The 24,455-nt window shown below is 32.3% G+C and overlaps 1 protein-coding gene across 1 annotated transcript; it reads right to left on the reverse strand.

Annotated features, from left to right (window-relative positions):
• Positions 1-668: 668 nt before the first annotated feature.
• LOC143052207 (L-xylulose reductase-like) lies at positions 669-23,798 on the reverse strand. Its single transcript, XM_076225178.1, has 7 exons — positions 23,651-23,798; positions 21,665-21,762; positions 4,862-5,016; positions 4,045-4,087; positions 3,550-3,714; positions 1,846-1,963; positions 669-873 (listed from the first exon to the last, which is right to left on the reverse strand). The coding sequence occupies exons 1-7, from the start codon at positions 23,700-23,702 to the stop codon at positions 746-748; spliced, it is 759 nt and encodes a 252-aa protein (XP_076081293.1). The 5' UTR covers positions 23,703-23,798; the 3' UTR covers positions 669-745.
• Positions 23,799-24,455: the final 657 nt, after the last annotated feature.

Raw genomic sequence — 24,455 nt, forward strand, 5'->3', positions numbered from 1 at the left:
TTGTGATAATCTACTCGTTTCCCAAACCTGAAATAGTTCTATCGTCTGCTTTCAAAACACTTTTAAAATGAATGTGATCGTCTTTAGTCTGAAATGTATGCCATACTGACATTTTCAGCATGTTTAAGATGACTAAAGGACAACTGCGTCTTCAAAACAACTGTTTACTTTCAGTTTCTGTTTTTCATGACTTTCTATGTAAAAACTAGAGACGTACCGAAATCCTGCACTTGTGCCAACTCGGCCAATACTGAAAAAAATCTATATTGGCCGAATTTACACCATATATTGCATAGGCAGTTTTCATCATATTAAGTCCAATATTAAACAGTGTAGTTAATTAATAATGAAATATCTATTCGTCCGAAACGTATCAAGTGATTGCAATGAATCGTGTAACAACGCTTGCATATGGATTGCACAAGTAGTAAAATAAAAAATGTAGTGTGAATGCTGAGATAATAATCCTGGAATAAATAAATAAACTCATCATAGATACCAGGACGCCAGACGCGTGTTTTGTCTACAAAAGACTCATCAGTGATGCTCGAATCCAAAAAGTTAAAAAGGCCAAATAAAGTACAAAGTTGAAGAGCATTGAGGACCAAAATTTCTAACAATTTTGCCTAAAACGTCATTAACAACACTTGTAAGTAATGACTTGCATACTTTGTTTTTGTTTTAATTACACAATCGTACAAGATACACCCAGTCAGGATATGGGTTTTAATTAAAGGAACTATTGTTACTTTTTGACAGGGTTAAGTGCCATATGTATTATGTGTCCACCATCCACAGGTAACACGGCACCATTTATCATTGATGCATAGTCACTGAGCAGAAATGCAACGGTATTGGCAATTTCGTCTTGTTCTGAAAAATAAAGATGTTTAAAATTTAAAAAAAGGAGATAAAATCATAACTTTTTACTGCTTGAAAATTGCATAAATAGTCCGAGTTCTCCAGTTAATGCAAATGTTTGCTTTTTTTTCGACCCTAAGCGTTGCCATAAATGATCGCATATGACTATTTGTCATTAGCGATTTTGTCAAAACAAAGGAACAAACCAATGCCATACCGGGAACAAGACCTTTAACTCGCAATAACATCCGTGTATAAGATATGTGACAATCTGTACCATTTGGTACCTTCCGAACTAATTACATTTTTACGTTTTTAACAAAATGTATCATGCAAATTTCTTTTATATAACTTTCAGATAAACTAATGAATCACGAAAATTGTGATGATTGTTTACATGTCATATATCCCTGGGTGATAAAAAAATTTTACAAAATGAAAAAAGTCTGCTCTAAATGTATTGATGTTGACCTCGATATTGACACATATGGTGAACTTCAAACTAAGTCTATGACAACCATAATGATTTGAACTTTTCAGTACATGCCAGTCAATTAACCATTTCTTAGCATACTTTGTTCCATTATATTGCGTTTATTTCCTTTAATGTATACGTTGCACTCGTTGCTTGTTCTCAATATACAAACTTCGTTTGTTAATTGATAAATATGTATGTTTTATATTGTATAATTCAAAACAATAACCGTTCCCATGTCAAACTTTCTTTTTTTTAACAAGTTTACCATTTTGGCAAATTTTGACGGTGCTGTTTCTATGGTGATTTATAGTTAAGTAAAGTGGTATTTTAAAAGATATGACCTGTAATTCTTACTGATACATATTTCAATCTATAACGAGTTCAGTAGATATGAATTATTTTACATTTTGTTTTTATTTGCTTGATAAGAATACACCCGTAGTTGTTTTTACATGTACATGACATAAAGAGCTAGTTTACATATCGTTTGGCATTAACTTTACTACCTATGAATCGTCCCATCGGTATTCTTCCTGTAAAGGCATCTCTTTGTTCCTGTGAGGCCAAAATCATCGCACCCAGGGGTGTAAGTACCCCACCTGGACTACAACTGTTCACACGAATCTTGCAATATAAAAAAGCCGTGGAAAATCAAATAAGAAAATAAAGCTAGTACTTCATTCATTACATTTGTAATACCCGCATTAAAGTTTAAACCAATAAAGCTAATTGCCAAAACACATTTGGCACTTCAATCGCTTGTTGAAGCAAGGGTAGGAGAGCGGTCTAAGTAGTCGAACAACCGTATCACTAGCCAGTCAATTCAGAGGTTGTAAGCCCGAATCCCGCACAGGGCAGGTGCACTCGACTCTAATCTGAATCGACTAGGAGTGTCAGTTTTTCTACTGAAGTATGCTGGTTCTATCCGGCTTCCTCCACAAAAATAAACTGACTAAATAACACAAGCGTGAAACGCCAATTAATTAACGAATCAGTCTTTATGTGTCAGTCTTAAGTCAGGAGCCTCTGGCCTTTTTTAGTCTTGTGGGATTTTTAATTTTAGTTCCTTGTGTATAATTCGGAGTTTAGTATGACGTCCATTATCACTGTACTAGTATACATATCTGTTTAGGGGCCACCTGAAGGACAACTCCGGGTGCTGGAGTGTATTGCTGCATTGACGACCTATTGGTGACCTTCTGCTGTTGTCTGTTCTATTGTCGGTTTGTTGTCTCTTTGACACATTCCCTATTTCCATTCCCAATTTTATTTGCCTTTCAACTGTTTTGGCACATCTTTTTGAAATTTTGAATCCTAAAATTGAGAATGAAAATGGGGAATGTGCCAAAGAGACAACAACCCGACCATAGAGCAGACAACAGCAGAAGGTCACCAACAGGTCTTCAATGCAACGAGAAACTCTCGCACCCGGAGGCGTCCTTCAGCTGGCCCTTTAACAAATATATACTGGTTCAGTGATAATGAACACCATACTAAACTCCAAATTGTACACAAGAAACTAAAAGTTAAAATAATACAAGACTAACAAAGGCCAGAGGCTCCTGACTTGGGACAGGCGCAAAAATGCGGCGGGGTTAATCATGTTTGTGAGATCTGAACCCTCCCCCTATACCTCTAGCCAATGCAGAAAAGTAAACGCATAACAATACACACATTGAAATTCAGTTCAAGAGAAGTCATCAATGTTCTTCAACTTTGTACTTGTTTGGCTTTATTAATATTTTGATATGAGTGTCACTGATGAGTCTTATGTAGACGAAACGCGCGTCTGGAGTACTAAATTATAATCCTGATACCTTTGATAACTTTTTGATTCAAGCGTAATTAGTGAGTTTAGCATAGAATAAATACTCGATCTAAATCAAAGCTTCTTATGAAAAGCGGACATTCGGTGGGCGTTTACTAGCTTCTTTTTGAAAACGAGGTTTTAAAAAGTTGAAACTTGAACAGGTACCAATTGTAGCATTTTTTTTTAGAATTTCAGACCCTCCACTGACATTTTACACTAACTGCAACGTTCGAATATACATTTGATAATCAGTGCACTTAGTTGTTATTTTTAAGAGTTCATATATAGTAGAAATCTATAAAATTTGCAATTCAATTACTGATGCTGTAAATAACATAATAAACATATTTATAACTTTCAAAAGAAAGTAGTTAAAGTTTACCTAATATCCAAAGTTTACCTTAAAAGGTCCGCACTCTAATGCCATAGACTTTGTAAGCATATCCATGGCTGCTTTTGTGCAGCAATAAATAGGGAAATCAGGCGCAGTAAGAATACCGGAGATACTCGAAATATTCACAATGGCGCCACTTCCTTTCCGTGAAATAATTCCTTTGGCGACGATCTGTAAAGGCGCAAATTTTGCAACATGCATTGTGAAAATTGTTCAGTAGCATGAATAATGTATGACAAAACATTAACCGTTGTGAAAATATTAAAATACTAAAATAACAGGTTTGTTTTACATATTTATCAGAAAATTGATGGAAATGAATTAGATTTTAAATAATCGTGGTTAGATATGTGTTTTAAGATATAAAAGTCATGATTTGTAAATGATATAAAGATAAGAAGATGTGGTAAGATTGCTAATGAAACTACCGTTCGTTATTTACCAATTGGAGAAGGGTACATTTTCAAATGTATATAACTATATTATGTATTTATGCAATACCTGAGATATGTTCAATGCTGCCTTAAAGTTGACGTCAAAATGTCTGCAAATAAAAAATAAGTCATGTCAAGAGATTCACCTTATATGTTCAATGCGCTAATATGAAATTGTTCATAAGGCAACAAAAATACAATATTCCAAGTTCTAACTGTAGATCTAGTTACATAATCTAAATCACTAAATGTATAATCAACTTTCTTGGCTGCAACTCCGTTAGATAATTTCAAGTATAAATAGAAAAGGGAAAAGACCTGATAATGGGTGGATGAATATATATCTTCTTCTTCTCCGGCCAAAAAAGTTTCTCTACAAAAGTAGGTCGGTTCCAAGATTTTACATTTTAAAATTTAAATTATCGTTGTTTGCTTCATGACCGGCGGTACCTATTTCATTTAGTTCAAGACGAAAAAAAAATGATAATGACAGTAGGTAGGCCTTATAAGAATCCGTTCGGGAAGGAGGTCCAGGAAATTTGAACTAAATTTGAAATAGAAGATAAATGGGTTAGGAACAGAAAGATTTTCTTGCAACTTGCCATTAACATTAGTATAACTATCCAGACATATTTACCTGTTTGTTATAAGTTGAACATAATAAGGGTCTAATACAAAAACGATGCACCATTAAACATCGAGGTACAATTTGTATAAACACTATACATTATTAAACAGACGAGATTTTTTCAATAAATTACAAAACAGAAAAAAGACGCTAAGTGATGAGAAAAGCTGATGCCTGTAATATTATTAAAACCTCTGATAATGTGGCTATTATCAAAACAACCCGTTATATAAATTTTAAATGTTTCACAACTTACTCGTCTGTGAACTCTTCTGATGCTTCAACAACAGATTTGTGCCTCACAATTCCAGCATTATTTACTAAGAGGTCTACTCGTCCTACGTCTTCAATTACTTTTCTTGTGTTGTTCCAGTTACCTATATCTAAACATCTTGTTTCAATTGCTGAATCCTTCAAAAACAAAGGAAATAGTTTTATTGACACAAGCTGTAGACATTTGAACGTGTCAGTGCAATTTCATTTGTCGATGGTTACATCTTTAATATAGGACGATTTGCCTACAAACCTTTAACAGGAATGATAACATGTTTTTACCAAAGCAGACATAGCTACGTAGAAACAAACCAGTTGCATTTTCCCTTATCAATGTACTTTCGATTTGTTCTTACAAAGCATTATAACTAAAATAAAACGTCATACTAAAAGAGGAGCAAAAGATACTAATAGGACATTCAAACTCATAAGTCGAAAAAAACTGACAACGCCATTGCAAAAAAAAAAAAAATAAAGAAAAAGGACAAAACTCAACATAAAAAACTGAAGTCTAAACAACACGAAACACCACTACAAAGCGGCGTTGATCTCAAGAGCTCCATAATTGTCAGCAAACCAGCGCCACATGTGACACACAATGTGTAGGTCATGAAACAGGTGAAGTATACATCTGGTTATAATTTAATTTGGTTAGTCATAATCAAGGAAAAGAAAATGGGATTGTGGTTACGACAATTGGAACACATACTTTTGTGAAATTATTTTTTAGTATTCAATTCTGATTCAAGCCGGCCCTAAACTAGGAAAATTAACAATAACTTCGAGGCCAGCTTTTATTGCTGACAACACAAAGCCATAAAGATACATTATGTTATTCACATTCATTCAATTTTAGAAATATATTTCGAACACTTGCAATCGTGCAAAAGAATGTTTTGATCAGATCAGTACACTAATATATCGATAAATGTATCGTCTGCCTTAAATATGAAAATAAGAAGATGAGGCAACTCTCCACAAGAGACCAAAATGACTACATTAGAGTATAATAACAAACCAGAGGCTCTAAAGCGCCTGTATCGCTCACTTTTTTATTTTCTTATGATTTTTATCCTTCCTTTTCAAAGATGTGAGGAAAGTTGTGTACTTGTCATGTGACGTAGTAATCAAACATGGTCGCCTTTTTTCATGACGTCACAATAAGAAAATTCAAAAGAAAACAAATAAATTTCAACCAATCATTTGCTGAGAACAGATTTTTCACTAGTGAAGAGAAATATTTTTCTCACAACGATGACAGGAAATGTGAAAATAGCGCAAAAATTGGAGTTCAAACTCACAACATCGATGTTGACCGGCTACTGATACCAGTGAGACTTCTAACACCACTCGTCAATCGAGCCCATTAGATTTACAGGTCACATGCAATCAATACTTAAAGCTATTTGTTTCACCTGTCACTACTTGGGTTTTTGAAATCATATAAAAAAGATAAATTTGGCTACAAATTAACAACATTTGGCCAGCACCTGATTAGGAAAGGAGGATTCATGCTATATTTGGTTTCGTTCAGGGTTCTCTAGAAGAAGACTTTTGTATGCATTTCCCATAGGGTCCTATGTTAAACTAAAACCCTCAGTGGCGGCCATCTTGGATGATGGATTGGCTACAAAGTAACAACAATTGGTTATCATCTCATCAGGAACATTCATGCTATGTTTGGTTTCATTCCATTGAGTGGTTCTCTAAAATAGGAAATTTGTATGTATTTCCCATAAGGTCCTATCACTAGTAACCCGAATTTAGCTTCAACGGACAAAAACGTGTTAACGCTATTTAAATGAGATTGATCGTCATTTGATAAGGATTGACAAAAATTAAAAATCATATTTAATTCATTTTAATTCATATCAACTCATTTTAACGCCAGTCAAATAGATTTCTTTGCAGTCAATCAATTGAAATCAAGTTGGTGGTTAAATGCGTCAAACTAATAGGCCACGCCCCCGTTAAACTATTTCAAACAGACATTAATTCGTTTTAAACATAAATGAGAGCCGGGCTTTTTACAGGTAAATCACTCAAGCAAAACGACCTCGATGTATCCAAGGAATTGTATATTTAAAATATACAATTCCTTGATGTATCTATCGTTTCTTGTTTCAAAGTGAATAAAATTAATTGTATATTTAATTAGATAAACTAAAAGAATTGCTTTGATATTTCTATTTATCAATCAATAAATTGCAGGACTAAATGGAATACAGCATAAATTAAAAAATATGTACAGACAACTAAACGCATTTTAAAACTTTATAATGCGGATGCGTGAAATTTATAAAGTGTCATTTTGTGATGGAATCAAAACGTAGCGTTGTGAATTTTTTTTTATATGTGCAATACTTCCGGCCTTCTGACTTTAGTGCAAATCTACAATTGTTTCGTGTATTTGATATGCAAATTATCAAAAAACTAAAAGGATAAGTTGGATGAATAAATAGCTGATCGTTTAACGTCCAGTGGCATATATTATAGATTCAGCAATAGGGAGAGAACAATATTTATGATTTAATTATGAACATTGGCATTCATACCACATCTTTTTTTTTTGTAAGGATGTACATCTGTATGTTTTCGTCTTTTACTTTAAACGACATACTCCCAGAAGTCAAAGCCGAAATTAAAATTAAAATTTCTGAAACTTACATTTTATTATTTAACCAATGTAAAGTAAAACAAATAATACTGTTTTGAGCTATAAAACAAAGGCAATCCTTATACTAGTCAAAAGTTGCTGGAAGGGTGGTCCATTCAAATTGAAAAAAAGTTGGTTTTGTCACTCCACTAAATGGAGCTGAAATCAGAATTGTGGTTACGATTCTGTAAAGGGATAATTGTGATGTCATGCACCTTGACGTACAAAAATTCATGCAACAAATAAACATGTATTCTGTTTATTTGAGATAAATTTTGGTCTGCGATAACGATGGGTAGGTTAAAGTTTATTAACTAGCTTGACTGGCTCTTAGTCGGCATTCTCTAACGTCTTTTAATGCATTTCAAAAAACTGATATTTACGTTTGGGGCATTCAATATAAGTCTACCTATCTAATTAAAATGAACATAAACTTTGTTAAAAAAAAAACAATTATGCATGATTGTTGCTCTCATATAATTTTATAAACTATATTTAGCGGTAATTTCTAAATAAAAACTAATATGTAGAAATAAAATATTTCATCTAGGTGCTCTCGTTGAAGTTCGCGTTACATATTAAAATGAATTTCATTGGTCGAAACGTTTGCAAACTTTCAATCCAGGTGTTCTCATCGAGGTCCGCCTTCATGTTTCAATTCAATACACAATATGAAGTCCAGTTCGGCAAAAGAAAAATCAAATTTAGACTCTACGATGTCCGATTAAACAAAAAGAGTTTAGAAAAATATCACGTTTACGATTCTTCCAACCACAACAAAAATATCTATCTTTTTCTCCGATAAAAATTATTACTATTTATATTAGGACAAGTCAAAAGTTGCCGGAGCTTGATTTATGATGCATACGAAAATTTAATGAATAATTATCATTTGTATTTTCAAAATAACTATTATATCCGATAAAAATCGAAAAATAATTCTATCGGAAAAAACTACCGATTTTTCTATGAGACAAAATTTATCCTTATTGGAGTCAAATTTGTAATATGGATTCATAAAGGACAAAACATATCCTCAGTAACGGAACAAAAAATACACAATGGCCAAAATAAAAACCGTCATTCTTTGAGAACAGTCTTAGAATGTTAACATATAATGTAGCGACTCTGTGGGATTGCGACGTCATAGACGCTATATCTGCCACTGTACAAAATATGAAAAAATAACTTTCTTATAACTGCCGAGTAAATGTTTTTGAGGCAGACAAGTCAAATAAAAGTAGATATCTATGAAGCAAAGATTGCATTTTGTTTCAAACTGTAATATGTGTGCACAAAAGAAAAATTCACCTTCATTTACGGTATTCACGATTACGAAAGCGTGTTGATCGCAACGTTCGGGAAAGAAGGCCTTTTTTTTTAGCAGCACTAGTTAGCATATTTCGTCTGTTCTCGCTTCAAACTAAGCCATCAGAAATACACCAGAGATTACTAAAATGAAAGTTGTTTTAGCTCATTGAGATTTTTTGGTAGAAATTAAGCTTCAATTCAACCATTAACTACCGTAAATTTTCCATTTTTTCAGAATTACGAAAAATATGTTATAATCCCTGACCTTCCCGAAGCTTATACTTCGTTCATTCGATTGTATGAAAGTTTTTTTTAAAGAAACCGGGGTTCTACTGCCAAAACAAAATAAAAGATAAAAGCAATTTTTTTTTTAAGTAACGAATGTCATTCTTAAAAAAAAGGAAGTTTTCGCTTTTTAGGTCGTTCTGATGCAAATGTAAAAGTTAAAATAAAAATTACACTCTGAGATTACACTTAAGACATTTCGATAGCACACATGGGACTAGATTTATAAATCATTCATTTGCAAGCCCAAAAAAAATAATTATGCAAAACAAATGATAAAACTTCCCACTTTAAAATTGAGAAAAATCCGACAGGAAACCAAAGTACAAAGGTACGGCATTTATTTGAAAACAATCTCCATCCAACTTCAAAGTATGAGGTAAATCGATTAGTTTACGCTAGCCAAGCAACCAACAGACAAAATAAATCTTGCCTCCCCGATCAAGACTATCTATAGACACGGAATAAAAAATAAGGAAATAATAGCATGTTTCTGATTTACTTGTCTTTTGTTCATTTTCTGTCCTACTATATGGCTATAGTCTAAGTGTTAATTGTCATTTGTAAATGTCTGGTTTCGCAATGATGCATGTCCACCGATATCCAGACATTGTGCGGATAAATATTTTAAGAAGATATGATTCTATACAGAAAACATATAGTCGTTTCTTCATGAAGAATTGAACTGTAACATTAAAGAATACCAAACTGGCTCTCCTTTTTGTGTATTCCCATCTGGTGTCTTACATTTAAGGGTATAACTTGCATTAAGTCGTGTCAACTTACTGTCAAGACAGACGCTTTAATAGAAAATAAAGGAATATGGAGTAAACGTACACGTGACCTAATCGCACACAATGTCAATGCGTAACAAAAATACAAATTATCAATGGTCAGCTTTTTTATTCCTGTTCATCTTTATAGTCGCTAAAGGGTCTTCAACAATGAAAGAATCACTTGTTTACCAGAACAACAAAACGACACTAGCAAGAAAAGATCTGAGAGTACTTAAGTTACTGACAACTAGTTCACACTCTTACGTTTGAAGCCTTCCTGTCCGTCATCCCGCAATCGTTATTTTTGAAGACCATAAATGAATGAATAATTTTATTTTCTGTCTCATGACCTGCGCATATATAAAATACTTGCCACTGAACATTGAACCAAGTAAAATCCATACACATCGTTTCATATATAAAAATCAATCTTCAGATGTTTAAGCATTTCTTAGTTGGTTAGACTCCCTTGTGTGATAGTTGAACAGTGTGCGGAACCAATTTGCTATTCAAGAATTAGCAAATCTAACTTTGTCGGTCATCAATATTTTTTGTACAAGTGATAGATAATCATAGTTTCTTCCCATGGGAAATTCTAAATTTCCTAAGGGATTTTTTTCCCCATGGAAAAACTTTTTTCCCTTGGGAACATTTATTCTTCCCATGGGAAGATATGTTTTTCCCATGGGAATATTATTTTTTTCTCTTAATTTTTTTTCTCAGAATTTGTAAAAGTGCTATGAAATATCGAAATGGACTGACAGTCACTAGTAACCATGACTGGAACAATTTAAAAGGCATTTCAATAAATTAAAAGTATTTCTATCATACTTTTACACTCAAAAGTCTTTTTATATCGTTGAATGATTGATAGAAATTCTACCGTCCAGCGGCTGATTTTACAGTTTGAATCTTTCACCTTTGTTTTCGGTCAATAGCATCGTGCATTTCATGTTCTAGTGTTCACTGAACTGTCAAGTATCAGAAACATGTCTTTTGAATTTCAGAATTTAATTTAAGAATAAAAATTATAATTCTGTTTTAATCTATATACATGGGGAATCACGAATCGTGTTTAAGATTGTTTTCTAATTATAACCCTATAATTTCGTGAAATTTACATCATAATTATTATTAATGTACTTATTCTTCTTCGTCGACGTAACTCGATATGCGTTTTTTTTTTCGCCATTAGAAAGATGTGCACTTATAAAGTTTATTTAATTCATTTGGTCAAATTTCCTAATCATGCTCATGATATGTTGTAACTCGTCTACACAAAAATCTTTTATTTCAATTCATTTTTGGCAAACACCTTTGAAAGTCTTGTTAGACTTTTCAAGATCTTTTATGATCTCTCAGGTAATTATCAAAGAAAATCCAGAGTTTTGCATTTACAAGGACGCGTACGGATGAGGATTAAATATAATCTTTATGATATATTCACTTGTACTTTACCCGTAGGCTGTCTTCGTGTACTGTAATTTATGATTGAAAGGAATACGAATACTTTATTTCTCATAAAACTTCAATTACTTGTTATCAAGAACATACATAAACATAACTATAAGGTAAAATTATTACATGCATGTGTATACGATTAAATTAACTTGGAGGAATGACTTTCACATTTATAACTTTTACATAGTTTTTTCTAATATAACAATATTTGATGAGTTTAACTGTTGATCAACTTTAAAGATATAAGGGTTTGACTAACAGTAGTTCCGTAAACATTTCCTTCTTTCTATAGTTTAAATGTTCTACAATTCATAATGTAATGGTACTCGTCATCAATGTTGTTTGTGTCTCTGTCTTCTCTGTGTAAATCCTGCCACCTTCTAGACTCAATCGGCAAGCGACGACTACTACATCTATATTTGCGTAATATATGAATTTAGTAAGGTAAAAATGAAAAGTAGTTTTCAAATTGTTATTTTTTTGAAAATACGACAACATTAAGTTTTATGCGATTCTGCAATAAAAGCAAAGCATTCTTGTTGAAACTGGTCATTGGGTTTTTGTTTATTACATTTTGACACCCATTTATCACAAAATGTGCATTATAACTCGAAATAGTTTTAATTTGCAATTTTTTAAAAAAAAATTTTGCTCACTAGATAGGTGAAATTATGTATAAAATTTATTGTAAATTGCGAAAATGCATTACGAGCATTATTCTATACTTTTAAGTTTGAATTTTTCAAATATTGAGTACGCAACAAAATCTCTGTAATCTTACCAATGTATTATTTATGTTTATGTCAAAGGCGTTTGATTGGGTATTAGTTAAACGTAGGCGTGCATTTCAGTAACTTTCCTCCAATCAACTGGCCTATTCGACAAACCTGTGTGCGCTGATGCGTGTAAACTGGCTATTGTAGCGGCACGTGTCTTACATCAGAATCTATCGTGCGTGACCAATGTTTATTGTACAATTTCTTGTCATGTGGTCAAATTATCTGAAATACAAGTTCTAAAGGTTACAACTTAGATTTGCTTTTTGAAAGATTATTTTCGGCAGTGCCCCTGATATACGATGTAAAGTGTTTAAGATAAACAAGACTTTAAATGAAGGATGCGTATTAACAGAGAATATAATCTGGTACTATGCCCAAATAAATAATACATGTATTTTATGACTCTGATATTAACTATAACGTGTTCTTGAAAAAATTAAGTGTCCGATAATTTGAATTACATGATAAGGTCATCTCGATCACTTTCGACAAAATATTATTGCATGAATGGTAAATCGCTGATTTTTATTACTAGAAATGATTTGTGACTGTTATAAGTAGAGACATCTATACACAGTCTGGTTTACACTTACAATGAACACACTATACATTTTTCTGAAATATCAATCATTTTTGGGCAGACTTGCTTTTTCTTTGTATTCGTAAAAAATATAATACGTTTCATTATATTTGAATGCTCAAAAATGCTTCAAAAATGCTTCAAAATAATATAACTAGATATATATAGGAAGATGTGGTGTGAGTCCCAATGAGACAACTCTCCATCCAAACAACAATTAAAAAAAGGTAAACCATTATAGGTCAATGTACTGCCTTCAACACGGAGTCTCGGCTTACACCGAACAAGAAGCTATAAAGGGCCTCAGAATTACTAGTGTAAAACCATTCAAACGGGAAAACCAACGGTCTAATCTATATAAAAAAAAACAATGAGAAACACATATAAATTACATAAACAAACGACAACTACTGTACATCAGATTCCTGACTTAGGACAGGTGCAAACACATTTGCAGCGGGATTAAAAGTTTTAATGGATCCAAACCTTCTCCCTTTTTCTGAAACAATAGCATAACATCATAACATAGAAAAACACACGGTAAAATATCAATTGGCAGGCTTAACTCAATCGAAAAACGTTAATTAATATAAGCCTGTATTGTTGTTATTTTTTTAGGGTCAATAACCTCCCCCCCCCCCCCCCCCCCCCCCCCCAAAAAAAGTAAAATAATTGTATATTTAATTTGAATAAATGTTTTAAAACGTAATAGAAATTAAGGTCAGCCAAACCCAAATTCAACAATTAGGAGTGTCATTCACCGGGTTTAATTTCTTTTAGCGGGTTTGATCTTCTTATTTCAAGTTGTTTAATAAATAATAGTGATCTTCTTACTTTGTTCAATAAATAATAGTAAAATTTACTTTCCATATACATGTTTGACTTCCTAAATAACACTTGGAAATAAAATTTGTCACAATTTCGGTTTGTCGTCTGCCCAACTTATATCCACCCATCCATCAGTGATTGCGATACCTCTGTTACATACCCGTCATTATGTCACATGCTTGGTACTATTCTTTGAACAAATTTCGTGTTGTCAGCCGAATTTGTCCTAAATTTTAATTGTTCTTGTCAAGTAATACATTCCTTGAACAGGTTTAAATCATGCCAAGAAATCCTCGCTAAAAATTCCGGTCGACCTCCTACGGCAGTCATTAGTAGCTAAAGATTTGATTTCATTCAAGAAATTAATTTATGACCTTCATGTACGTGTCGCTTAGAACACGGCCATATACCGAATGGTCAATATTAATCATCCATGTAATTTGCTCTATGGGGTGTTTGCAGAATTTCAACGGAGGCAATTTCTTGGCATGGGAGAAAGGAAGAAAGACCATTCACAATTTGTCTTACATTTGTTTTTCTCTTTTTTAATTAAATAAAAAAAAAAATAAACCTTTCAAATATACATGTAGAGTTCATAAGATACAAATATTCCCTGTGGACACCCCCCCCCCCTTTTTTATTTGTGCTCTCTATTTTCAACCCTCGAATTAAGCTTAGGAATCTAATTTAAATTAAAACCTTGCTTTCTAACCAATTTATTCATTTACCGGACCGGCAACTTTCTTTATTTAATACGAAAATGTACAGTGCCGTTATACACATGCATGTTGTTTGCTTGGAGTCCCCGCCCGAAAAGAAAGAAATAGCCCAACTCCAAGATACTATATTCCTGCATCACGTGATTTTTACCACGTGGAGTTTACATTTGAATAAATACCGAATATGGAAAGTGAAACTACAATTCAAAACATAAAGTCCGAAGGCACAAATAAGAAAAAGAAAGGGTTTTTTTGGCAAAGGGTGCCGGTAAATTCTCTCTGTGTTCAAAATATACATGAAATATTTGCCACTGCCCCTTTTCTGTTCTATGAATTCTAACCCTGAGTTTTCTATCTGTTGCTAGTGTTAAACTAAATCCTTTAAGATCAGTTTAGTGCATTGGTTCTTTGAAACACAATTTTGTTAATTTGAGCATGTCAACAACTAGCCTAGTAGTGATTTCGGTTTGTATAAACATACAACAAAAGTATATATTGGTATAATAGTAAGTTATTGTTTCATTTTACATGTTTACCATTGGTGACATCAAATAAAATGTGTTGCAGGTTGTACTAAGCCATACGAAATTTAAATATCATATTTATATGCAAACTGAAGGATCTAAAATTTAAATTATGTATGTTTAAACTATAATGAATACGGAGCGGGGATATTGCACGAAGTCATCCAGACTAGCCGAATTATAAATCCTAGCCTCTGGACTACAGTTGAAAAGTAACATTTACTACCAATCCATGCAAAATAGTAAGATGTATGTTTCTGAGCGTATAATGCACAAAGTAAAGGGTTGTTGTGTACTTTTGAACTAAGTATGGTAGTATGGTTGCAATACGCCTTCATGTTACAGAAACGATCGACGTACACTACAGCAGAATTACAGTTTCAGTTGTTATAGCTCACACACAAATTAATTGGGCTAAATTGAAATCTCCTGCATGGTTTATTCCATTGGCAATCATATTCAAGAAAAGTTGTAAATCTTGAATATTCTGTAACATCTTTATGAAGCTTGAATGATACGTAGATTCACACTGATACCGATCATTGTTATCTTTTCTTCATTTACACAAATGAATGTTGGGGATTCGAAATATGGCAGTTATACATGTATTCTCAGTTTATATTTAGTTTGAAGCATTATCGAACTAATACGACTTTCATCTTTAAAATTTACTTTGCACTAAATATCTAAATGAGATTACATAGGAATAACTTGTGGTGCATTCATGTATACAGTATGTAATAATAATAGAAAGAAACCAACAGCACTATTTGATGAAGACGAAATTAATGATTGAATTTTACGTCCAGTGACATATATTACAATGATGTCGAAACAGAACTTGAAATTGACAATAGCTAAATAGAACCGTCGCTTTTCCAAAGAATTCACGCTTAGTTGCGATTTCACAACTTCGGGTTCGCATTATAGTTATACATGTACAAAATAACTAAAAATAAAAAAAAAATGTGATGATTTCTGTAACTGTTCTAGAACGTTCTAGTTTTAATATAAATCTGTGATTTTTCTATATTCGTACTTTCGACGAAGCAAAGCAAGTTCGATCTAGATCTGGACATTTATGCATTAAACAATATTCAATCGTTGTACAAATTTATTGTAGAACATGTAGAAAATCCGTCTTTTCGGATAAAATCTTAACTTACGTATCATTGTGTATATACAGATCTGATCTGGCGGTTTTTGTCTTCTTTTTAAAATACATATTTTTAATTGTGACTATCTTTAGTTCCGAATCTTTCTATCATTCTAATTAATTTAGTTTAAATGAAAATAAAAAAACTTGGAATTAAAACACTGTTGAAGAGAAAATACATTTTCGTGTTAAATTCACCTCAGTTTGTTAATTCAAGTTTGACATCTAACATCTTAATCCACATTTACCTGACAACCTTGTTTATTGTATTTTATCAATCGAATATCCTCACTCAGGAGACTGAGACAAATATGTTATTTGTAATGGTATTTATCAAAACTAAAATGATTGAAAATATCTTTGTAGAATATGAATTTGCCTAATAAGCGAATAATTATAATACAAAGATTTCAACATTGGAAATAGTGTATTTTAACAAAAAAAAAAAAAAAAATATATGGATACTAGATAAATTTATTTTAAAGAATTCCAATCCCTTAAAAACGAGGCATCATTATATTTACTTATAAAAACAGCTCAAATTCTATTTTGTTAACTCGGATAAAAAACTTAGGGACAACATCAAAAGATCAATGTAGAATAAAAAACTTAAATCAAATAGTTGGGGGGGGGGGGGTAAATTCTACAAGTTTTGTATATCTAAAATCGATTTTTACTAATATCCCTATTGGTAAATCAATTTTTCCCAAATTAAGTTAAAAGGAGGGGTGGGGGGTCAGTGAAAAAACTATGTGAATTAAGTTTTTTATCCTACATTGAACTTTTGATGTCATCCCTTACAATATAGTCTATCTTATTGAAACATGAACACGGACTCCATTGAGAACACCTTGGATTGAAAGATTGCAAATCTACTGACCAATGAAATGCTTTGGATTTAGAACGCGGACCTCAACGAGAACACCTAGATCGATAACACACTATAATCTTTAGACCGTCAAACAGATAGCGAGAATTCAAGACTTCTTCTTCTTCTTTTTCTTTTATTTCAAATAAGGTCATAATATGGAAGAATACATGCTGTGAAGGAATTGTATATTTACAATTCCTTGATGCTAATGTACATGCCTGATTGACAAAGATTTAATTAAATTCATAAAAATATGTAATAACAATTTAAGTGTTTCTATATTAAGATTGTGATTAAAAATATGCATTTTATGTACTTGTTTTGGTTTGAAATTGTTTATTCAAAGCTCGAGAGAACAGCTGATGTTAGCTGATCTCTTAAGCCGGTAACAGTAGTGGTAGATATTCACAGATTTTTTTTACATAAAAACACACTATTAATTACATATGACAATAATAATGTGTCTGTTTTTTAAACCAGTTTTGACTTAGTGTGTATATGTCTCCGCTGATAATAATTCTATGTTAGATAAACATAACTATTTAGAATTAAAAGTTGTATAGTTATCTATAAGTACATTTTCAACCTGTAGAACTGACGGAAATTATTGACTTTTGTCTCTGTAGTGTCGTAAATTTTAAGTTTCGGGTCGGTATAGCATTAGTCCGGGGAACAAATGATTTTACACTTGCTCAAATACCACAAATTCAGATCTTTCTCCGTCTTTTTCAGTTTTAATTGACAAATTCGGGATAGAATTGACAATCTTATGAATGTTTACATTAATGTATTTTTATTCGGATAAAAAAATTGTTTTTCAAAAATACTATAACAAACTTTGATAACGTGTCCTGTAAAGTTTATCGAAAGAACTTTATGTACCGTTTAGCATGGACTGGCTCTTACATTAATGTAACTTTTTTCAAAATTCAAGTTGATAAATTATTGAGTGAATAAATCAAGTTTATTTTCTCGAGGAATAAATCGCATAAACAGTAATAATTTTTCATCGGCGAAACAGATAGATGCATGTACTTTTGTTGTGTTGGAAGAATCGTAAAAGTTTTATTTTTCTAAATTCTATTTGTTTACTCGGACCTCGTAGTCTAAACTTGTGGTGGTTTTTTTTTCATATTGGACTTCATATATCGTGTATTGAATTAAAATATGAACGCGGACTTCGACGAGAACACCTGGAATGAAAGTTTGCAAACGTTCCGACCAATGAAATTCATTTTACTATCTTCTTATTGTGTATTGAATTAAAACATGAACGCGGACTTCGATGAGAACACCTGGATTGAAAGTTTTGCAGACGTTCCGACCAATGAAATTAATTTTATTATGTAACGCGAACTTCAACAAGAGCACCTAGATGAAATATTTTATTCACACGGCAATTAGTTTTAACTTAGAAATTTACGGTAAACAATAGTATAAATAAAATTATATGAGAGCAACAATGCAGAATTGTTTCTTTTCCATTTTTGTTTTTAAACAATGTTAATGTTCATTTCAATTTGTGTAAGTAGACTGATATTAAATGCCCAAACGTTAATAAATGTTTTCTTTTAAATGCATTAGAAGACGTGAGAGAACGCCGACTAATAGCCAATCTAGGTCGTTAAATTTAAATCAACCTACCCATCGTTATCGCAGACTAAATTTTTTTTTTATGTATACAGAATACATGTTCATTGATTGCAAGTACGTCAGGGTGCATGACAGCACAATAATCCCTTTACAGAATCGTAAGCACAATATTTTTGTTTGATATTTTCTTCTTTTCCACAATCAACGCCCGTTTTGCGCCAGTTACCGATATTACAATTTAACACAGTTTTAAAAGTTCATTGAGCTGCTACTTCATTTAGAATTTTGAGCAAGACTACCTGTTTATCAAATTCAACAAATGTCAACATTATCTTCATGAATTTTATTATTCAACAAAACATTGTTTTTCATTACAGGTTTTTCCATATATCAATATACAGCTAGGGAATGAATATTTGTTGTTTACCGAAAATATGAGATACATCGATTTAAATTATGTACACAATAAATAATTTATGTGTAGTTTTCCGTGTACAATATAGTAAAACAGAAAAAAAGTGAAACGGTAAATATACAGGAATATATAAAGTTTCGTAAATAGTTGCAAAGGACCACACGTTACTTACATGCCACGAGTTTTCATAGCACTTGGCAATTTTTGAAACGCATACATAATATGAGTGATAAAGATCTAGTGCATTTGAGCAAATTAAAATTATGTTATACATCAAACTATTTTATTTTTAACTGATTCACAAGTTTTGCATTTTTAAACCGCGCGTGCATATATATTTAAATGTTTTTATTTAAATTCCTTATATATGTACATGTCACGTGTATTATTCATTCGTTTGTTTAAATTGTGAAGCATGTGACTTTACTAAGACTATACGCATTTAACTCAAGTCGATAAAGTTTGAAACAAAAAAAACGATAGATACATCGAGGTCGTTTTGCTAGAGTGATTTACCTGTAAAAAGCCCGGGTCTCATCTATGTTTAAAACGAATTAATGCCGGTTTGAAATAGTTTAACGGGGGCGTGGCCTATTAGTTTGACGCATCTTACCACCAACTTGATTTCAATATATTGACCGCAGAGAAATATATTTGACTGGCGTTAAAATGAATAGATATGAATTGAAATGAATTAAATATAATTTTTAATTTTTGTCAATCTTTATCAAATGACGATCAATCTCATTTAAACAGCGTTAACACGTTTTTGTCCGTTCAAACTAAATTCGGGTTACTAGTGTATGTTAAACTAAGTCCCCCAACTGGCGGCCATCTTGGACGTTTGATTGGCGACAAAGTAACAACACTTGGTAAGCATCTCATTAGGAACATTGATGCTATGTTTCGTTTCATTCCATTTAGTGGTTCTCTAAAATAAGTCATTTGTATGCATTTCCCGTAGGGTCATCCCAATGGCTGCCATCTTGGATGTTGGATCGCCGACAAAGTAACTATACTTGGTGAGCATCTTATAAGGAACATTCATGCTATGTTTGATTTCATTCCATACAGTGGTTCTCTAAAAGAAGACATTTATATGTATTTCCCATTGTGTCCTATGTTAAACTAAGTCCTCCGCTGGCAGCCATCTTGGATGATGGATGGGCTACAATGTAATAACACTTGGTCAGCACCTCATAAGGAACATTTATTCTATGTTTGGTTTGATTCCATTCAGTGGTTCTCTAAAAGAAGTCATCTGTATGCATTTCTCATTGGGTCCTATGTTAAAGTAAGTCCCTCGCTGGCGGCCATCTTGGATGATGGATCAGAGACAAAGTAAAAACAATTGATCAGCACCTCATAAGGAACATTCATACTTTGGTTTTATTCCATTCAGTGGTTCTCTAAAAGAAGTAATTTGTATGCATTTCCCATTGGGTCCTATGTTAAACTAAGTCCCTCGCTGGTGGCCATCTTGGATGAAGGATCAGATACAAAGTAACACTCCTTAATCAGCTGATCATATGGAATATTCATACTATGTTTGGTTTCATTTCATTCAGTGGTTTTCTAAAAGAAGTCATTTGAATGCATTTCCCATAGGTTCCTATGTTAAACTAATTCCCCCGATGGCGGCCATCTAGATCTTGGATGATGGATTAACGACAAAGTAACAACACTTGGTCAACACCTCATAAGAAACATTCATGTAATGTTTGTTTTCAGTCCATTCAGTGGTTTTCTAAAAGAGGTCATTTGGATGCATTTCCCATAGGGTCCTATGTTAAACTAAGTCCCCCGCTTGCGGCCATCTTGGATGATGAATCGGCATCAAAGTAACAACACTTGGTCAGCACCTCATAAGGAACATTCATGCCATGTTTGGTTTCATTCCATTCAGTGGTTCTCTAGAAGAAGTTCAAAATGTAAAAAGTTTTCGCCGACGACGACGGACGACGGACCCCAAGTGATGAGAAAAGCACAATTGGCCCTTCAATATGCCAATAGTTTGTCAATTATTAACTTGAAATGCAAATGCGGTATCAGTGTGCTTCTTCGTACTCACATTGACGATCAATAGCAACATCTTACTTTCAAACAATTAATCATTACACACTAGAAGTATAAGTGTACATGAAGTGATTGATTTATTGGTATGTTGCGCAATTTTCAGTACTATTATCTTTATTTGCTGTCACCGAAGTTCCCAGAGAGCCCTGCCAACGTTTGGAAAGAAACTGATCATAGGCAATTAAGATTCGATCGAACGCCCGTGCAACGTGCAAGATACATAGATTCTACAACTGCAGCAAGTGTATTACGATATTTCTCCACTCGAACCATTTAAATATTTAAATTTAAAGCGCGAGGCTTGCCGAGGTTTTTAAATTATTAAAATTTAACTTTTGAGAGTGGAGAAATATCGTAATACACGAGATACAGCGGTGGAATCTGTTTTTCTTATGATTTTTATCCTTCCTTTTCAAAGGTTTGAGGAAAGTTGTGTACTTTTGATGTGACGTAATCAGACATGGTCGCCTTTTTTCATGACGTCACAATAAGAAAATTCAAAAGAAAACAAGTAAATTTCAACCAATCATTTGCTGAGAACAGATTTTTCACTAGTGAGGAGAAATATTTTTCTCACAACCGTCAGGAAATGTGAAAAAAAACGCAAAAATTGGAGTTCAAACTCACAACATCGATGTTGACAGGCTACTGATACCAGTGAGACTTCTAACACCACTCGGCAATCGAGCCCATAAGATTTACATGTCACATACAATCAATACTTAAAGCTATTTGTTTTTTAGCATTCTTTCTTACCTCTTCTTTTAAGCTGTCAAGGTCTGCTTCTGTCTTGCTAACAGCTAAGACTTTAGCTCCAAGCTCTGATAATTTTAGAGCTATACAGCGTCCAATACCTATCATATGGAGGAAAACATAAAAAAACATACATAGATTAATAATATTGCAACAAATGTATGACTTGTGAAAATGCTCTTATTTCAATTATTTGAAGATCATATCGTTTGCCATGTATAAAGAGGTATGGTGACATCGACATCCTCAGAAAAAAATACTAGTAAAAATGCTCAGATTTCAGATAGCACTGCTCATGCGCATTAGATAGTTCTTGCAATTTCTTTATTGAGGTAATTGAAAGAACACGGTGTCTTGTAAACAATTGAATTAATATTATTGTACAATGTTAACCTCCTACTCTGTATCCCGGCCATTACACTTATAATTATAAGATAATTTAAGTAGTTGCTTTGAACTTTTATTTTATTTTATTTTTATTCCTAATTCAAAATGTACCATTTCTATTGTATGCAAGCCATGTGTCGTCAATAATTGCAAAACGTTGCAAAGTGCATTAATCGCTTTGTTATACATAAGGATCTTATAATCTTTTAACTGAAGAAATTGATATAATCAGCTATTGAATGTCTCCATATTAAAGTTCAACATGGTCGTAAAATTTTATATGTTTTTTAGATCCATATCATCCAAATTGATAAATATTTGTCTCAGATTTAAATTTTAGTATTTGACTCAGTTGCCAGATATACTAAGTAAACCATTTAATAAACTCATCATAGATACCAGGACTAAATTTTGTAAATACGCCAGACGCGCGTTTCGTCTACACAAGACTCATCAGTGACGCTCGAATTCTAAAAAGTTAAAACGGCCAAATAAAGTACAAAGTTGAAGAGGATTGAGGACCGAAATTCCTAAATTAAAACAATTATTGTGTTATTTTGGTTATGAGAATGTCTGCCTTTTCTATATTTTGATTATATCATTTACATATAGTATTGTTATTAAGTTTCTACATGTGAAGTCGGTATTGTTGAATTGTATTAAAACAAAAACGAATTTGGTTCAAGGTTCTTATATGAATATTTTGTTTTCATCATTATTTCATATCATTAGTTTTTAAAGATTGTTTTGTGTTATACTAATAAATAAAGTTCACGTAAAATGTTTTTGTATTGGTAAACAAAGGCAATAGTAGTATACCGGTTTTTTAAAATCACAAACCATGTATACCCCGTTCCGTGTCTTAATAATACTTCTTTTTAAAAAGTGTATTTAACTTATTACGCTTAACGAATGAATAATTTTGACTTCACTAGTCTTTATTATTATGATAATAACTTTATGATTATCGAATGAGAAATGTAGTTTAGAAACTTTATGATTATCGAATGAGAAATGTAGTTTAGAACTTTAGCGATGTATATCTAAATGAAGGTAGTGCTGACAAAAATGTATTTAAAATATTTAATTATATACTGGCACGTAAAGCCCCCAGTAGTAAATATAAATACAGATACACATAATAGATACACATACCCATACATGTTCATTTAAAGTTCAAGTCTTGTGTAAAGTGTCTATTTCAGTGAATGTAAACATTGATAATGATATGTTTATAAGATAAAGATGAATTGTAATATTGCCTATTATATTTTTGTTTTACATAATCTGTATTATTTCGTTCTATCTTTATAATACTTGATCATGATTAAACATACAATGATATACAGGTAATATTACGATCACAAACCTTCAAGTGTAAAGACATAAATGTTTTATTTTTTGGGGGTTGAAGAGTACTAAGTTATTAGTAGTATTATATCTCCTTAAACTTATCAATACAAATACATGAAATACATAGGTAAAAAGTAAAATCACAAAAATACTGAACTTGAGGAAAATCAATTCGGAAAGTCCATAATCACATGGAAAAATCTAATAACAAAACATATGTAATAATGTTAAAGAATATTTTCCACATACCTTTCCCAGCACCGGTAACGAGAGCAATTCTGCCTGTGAAGTTGATGTTCATTTTGTTTCAAAGACGTGATCAGCTAAACTATTTACAATTGCACACATGCACAAACCATGACATACAGGTGAAACTGTAAAGTGGACATTCATATGTGACAGATTCTATTTTTAATTTAGAGAAAATATATCAACATTTTATAAATGTGTGTGCTTAGTTTTACTTGTTTTCACACTCTTCTTTTACATTTAGAGAAAATGTATCAACATTTTATAAATATTTGTGCTTTACTTTACGTTTTCAAAGAAAAAGGAAAAACAATGGGTAATATCATGTTTTAAGGGTAATAGCTCTATAAGAAGTCTTCTCACAATTTGCAGCTACGTTGACACAATTGAAGACTTTGACTTACTGATTATTGGTCCTTTCTACAGTGTTTCCCGATATGCTATAGTATTGTTCATGAAAGCTTAAATCGTGGGCATAAATCATCATGTAAGGGCGATACTGATATTTTTTTTTTATGTCGACAGCTTTTCTCTATCTACCATAATTTTGGCCAGAATGAAAAAAAAGGTAAAAAATCAATACAGACAATAACACATATCACAGGCCATCTGACAATTTCAGCCATGTGTACATATTTTAAGATCTTATCTTGCTGATAATTGTTTCTGTAAACGTTTTTTTTTTGCAGCTAAAACTTTGGCTAAAATACAAAATGGTAAAGTCACCATTAAAAGACAATAACTCCTATAATGGGTCGACTGACAATTTGGCTCGTGAAAACGAAATTTTTAGATCTAAATCTTG

Source organism: Mytilus galloprovincialis, chromosome 11, assembly GCF_965363235.1.
Source record: "Mytilus galloprovincialis chromosome 11, xbMytGall1.hap1.1, whole genome shotgun sequence".
NCBI lineage: Eukaryota > Metazoa > Mollusca > Bivalvia > Mytilida > Mytilidae > Mytilus > Mytilus galloprovincialis.

Bases quoted from the DNA above. Each gene is read 5' to 3' on its own strand.
- LOC143052207 (XM_076225178.1), bottom strand. From the start codon at position 23,702: ATGAACATCAACTTCACAGGCAGAATTGCTCTCGTTACCGGTGCTGGG. The intron at 21,763-23,650 runs GTATGTGGAAAA...TCCATATGATAG, and splicing joins CGTTACCGGTGCTGGGAAAG to GTATTGGACGCTGTATAGCT. The intron at 4,088-4,861 runs GTAAGTTGTGAA...TTTTATTTGCAG, and splicing joins TCAGAAGAGTTCACAGACGA to ACATTTTGACGTCAACTTTA.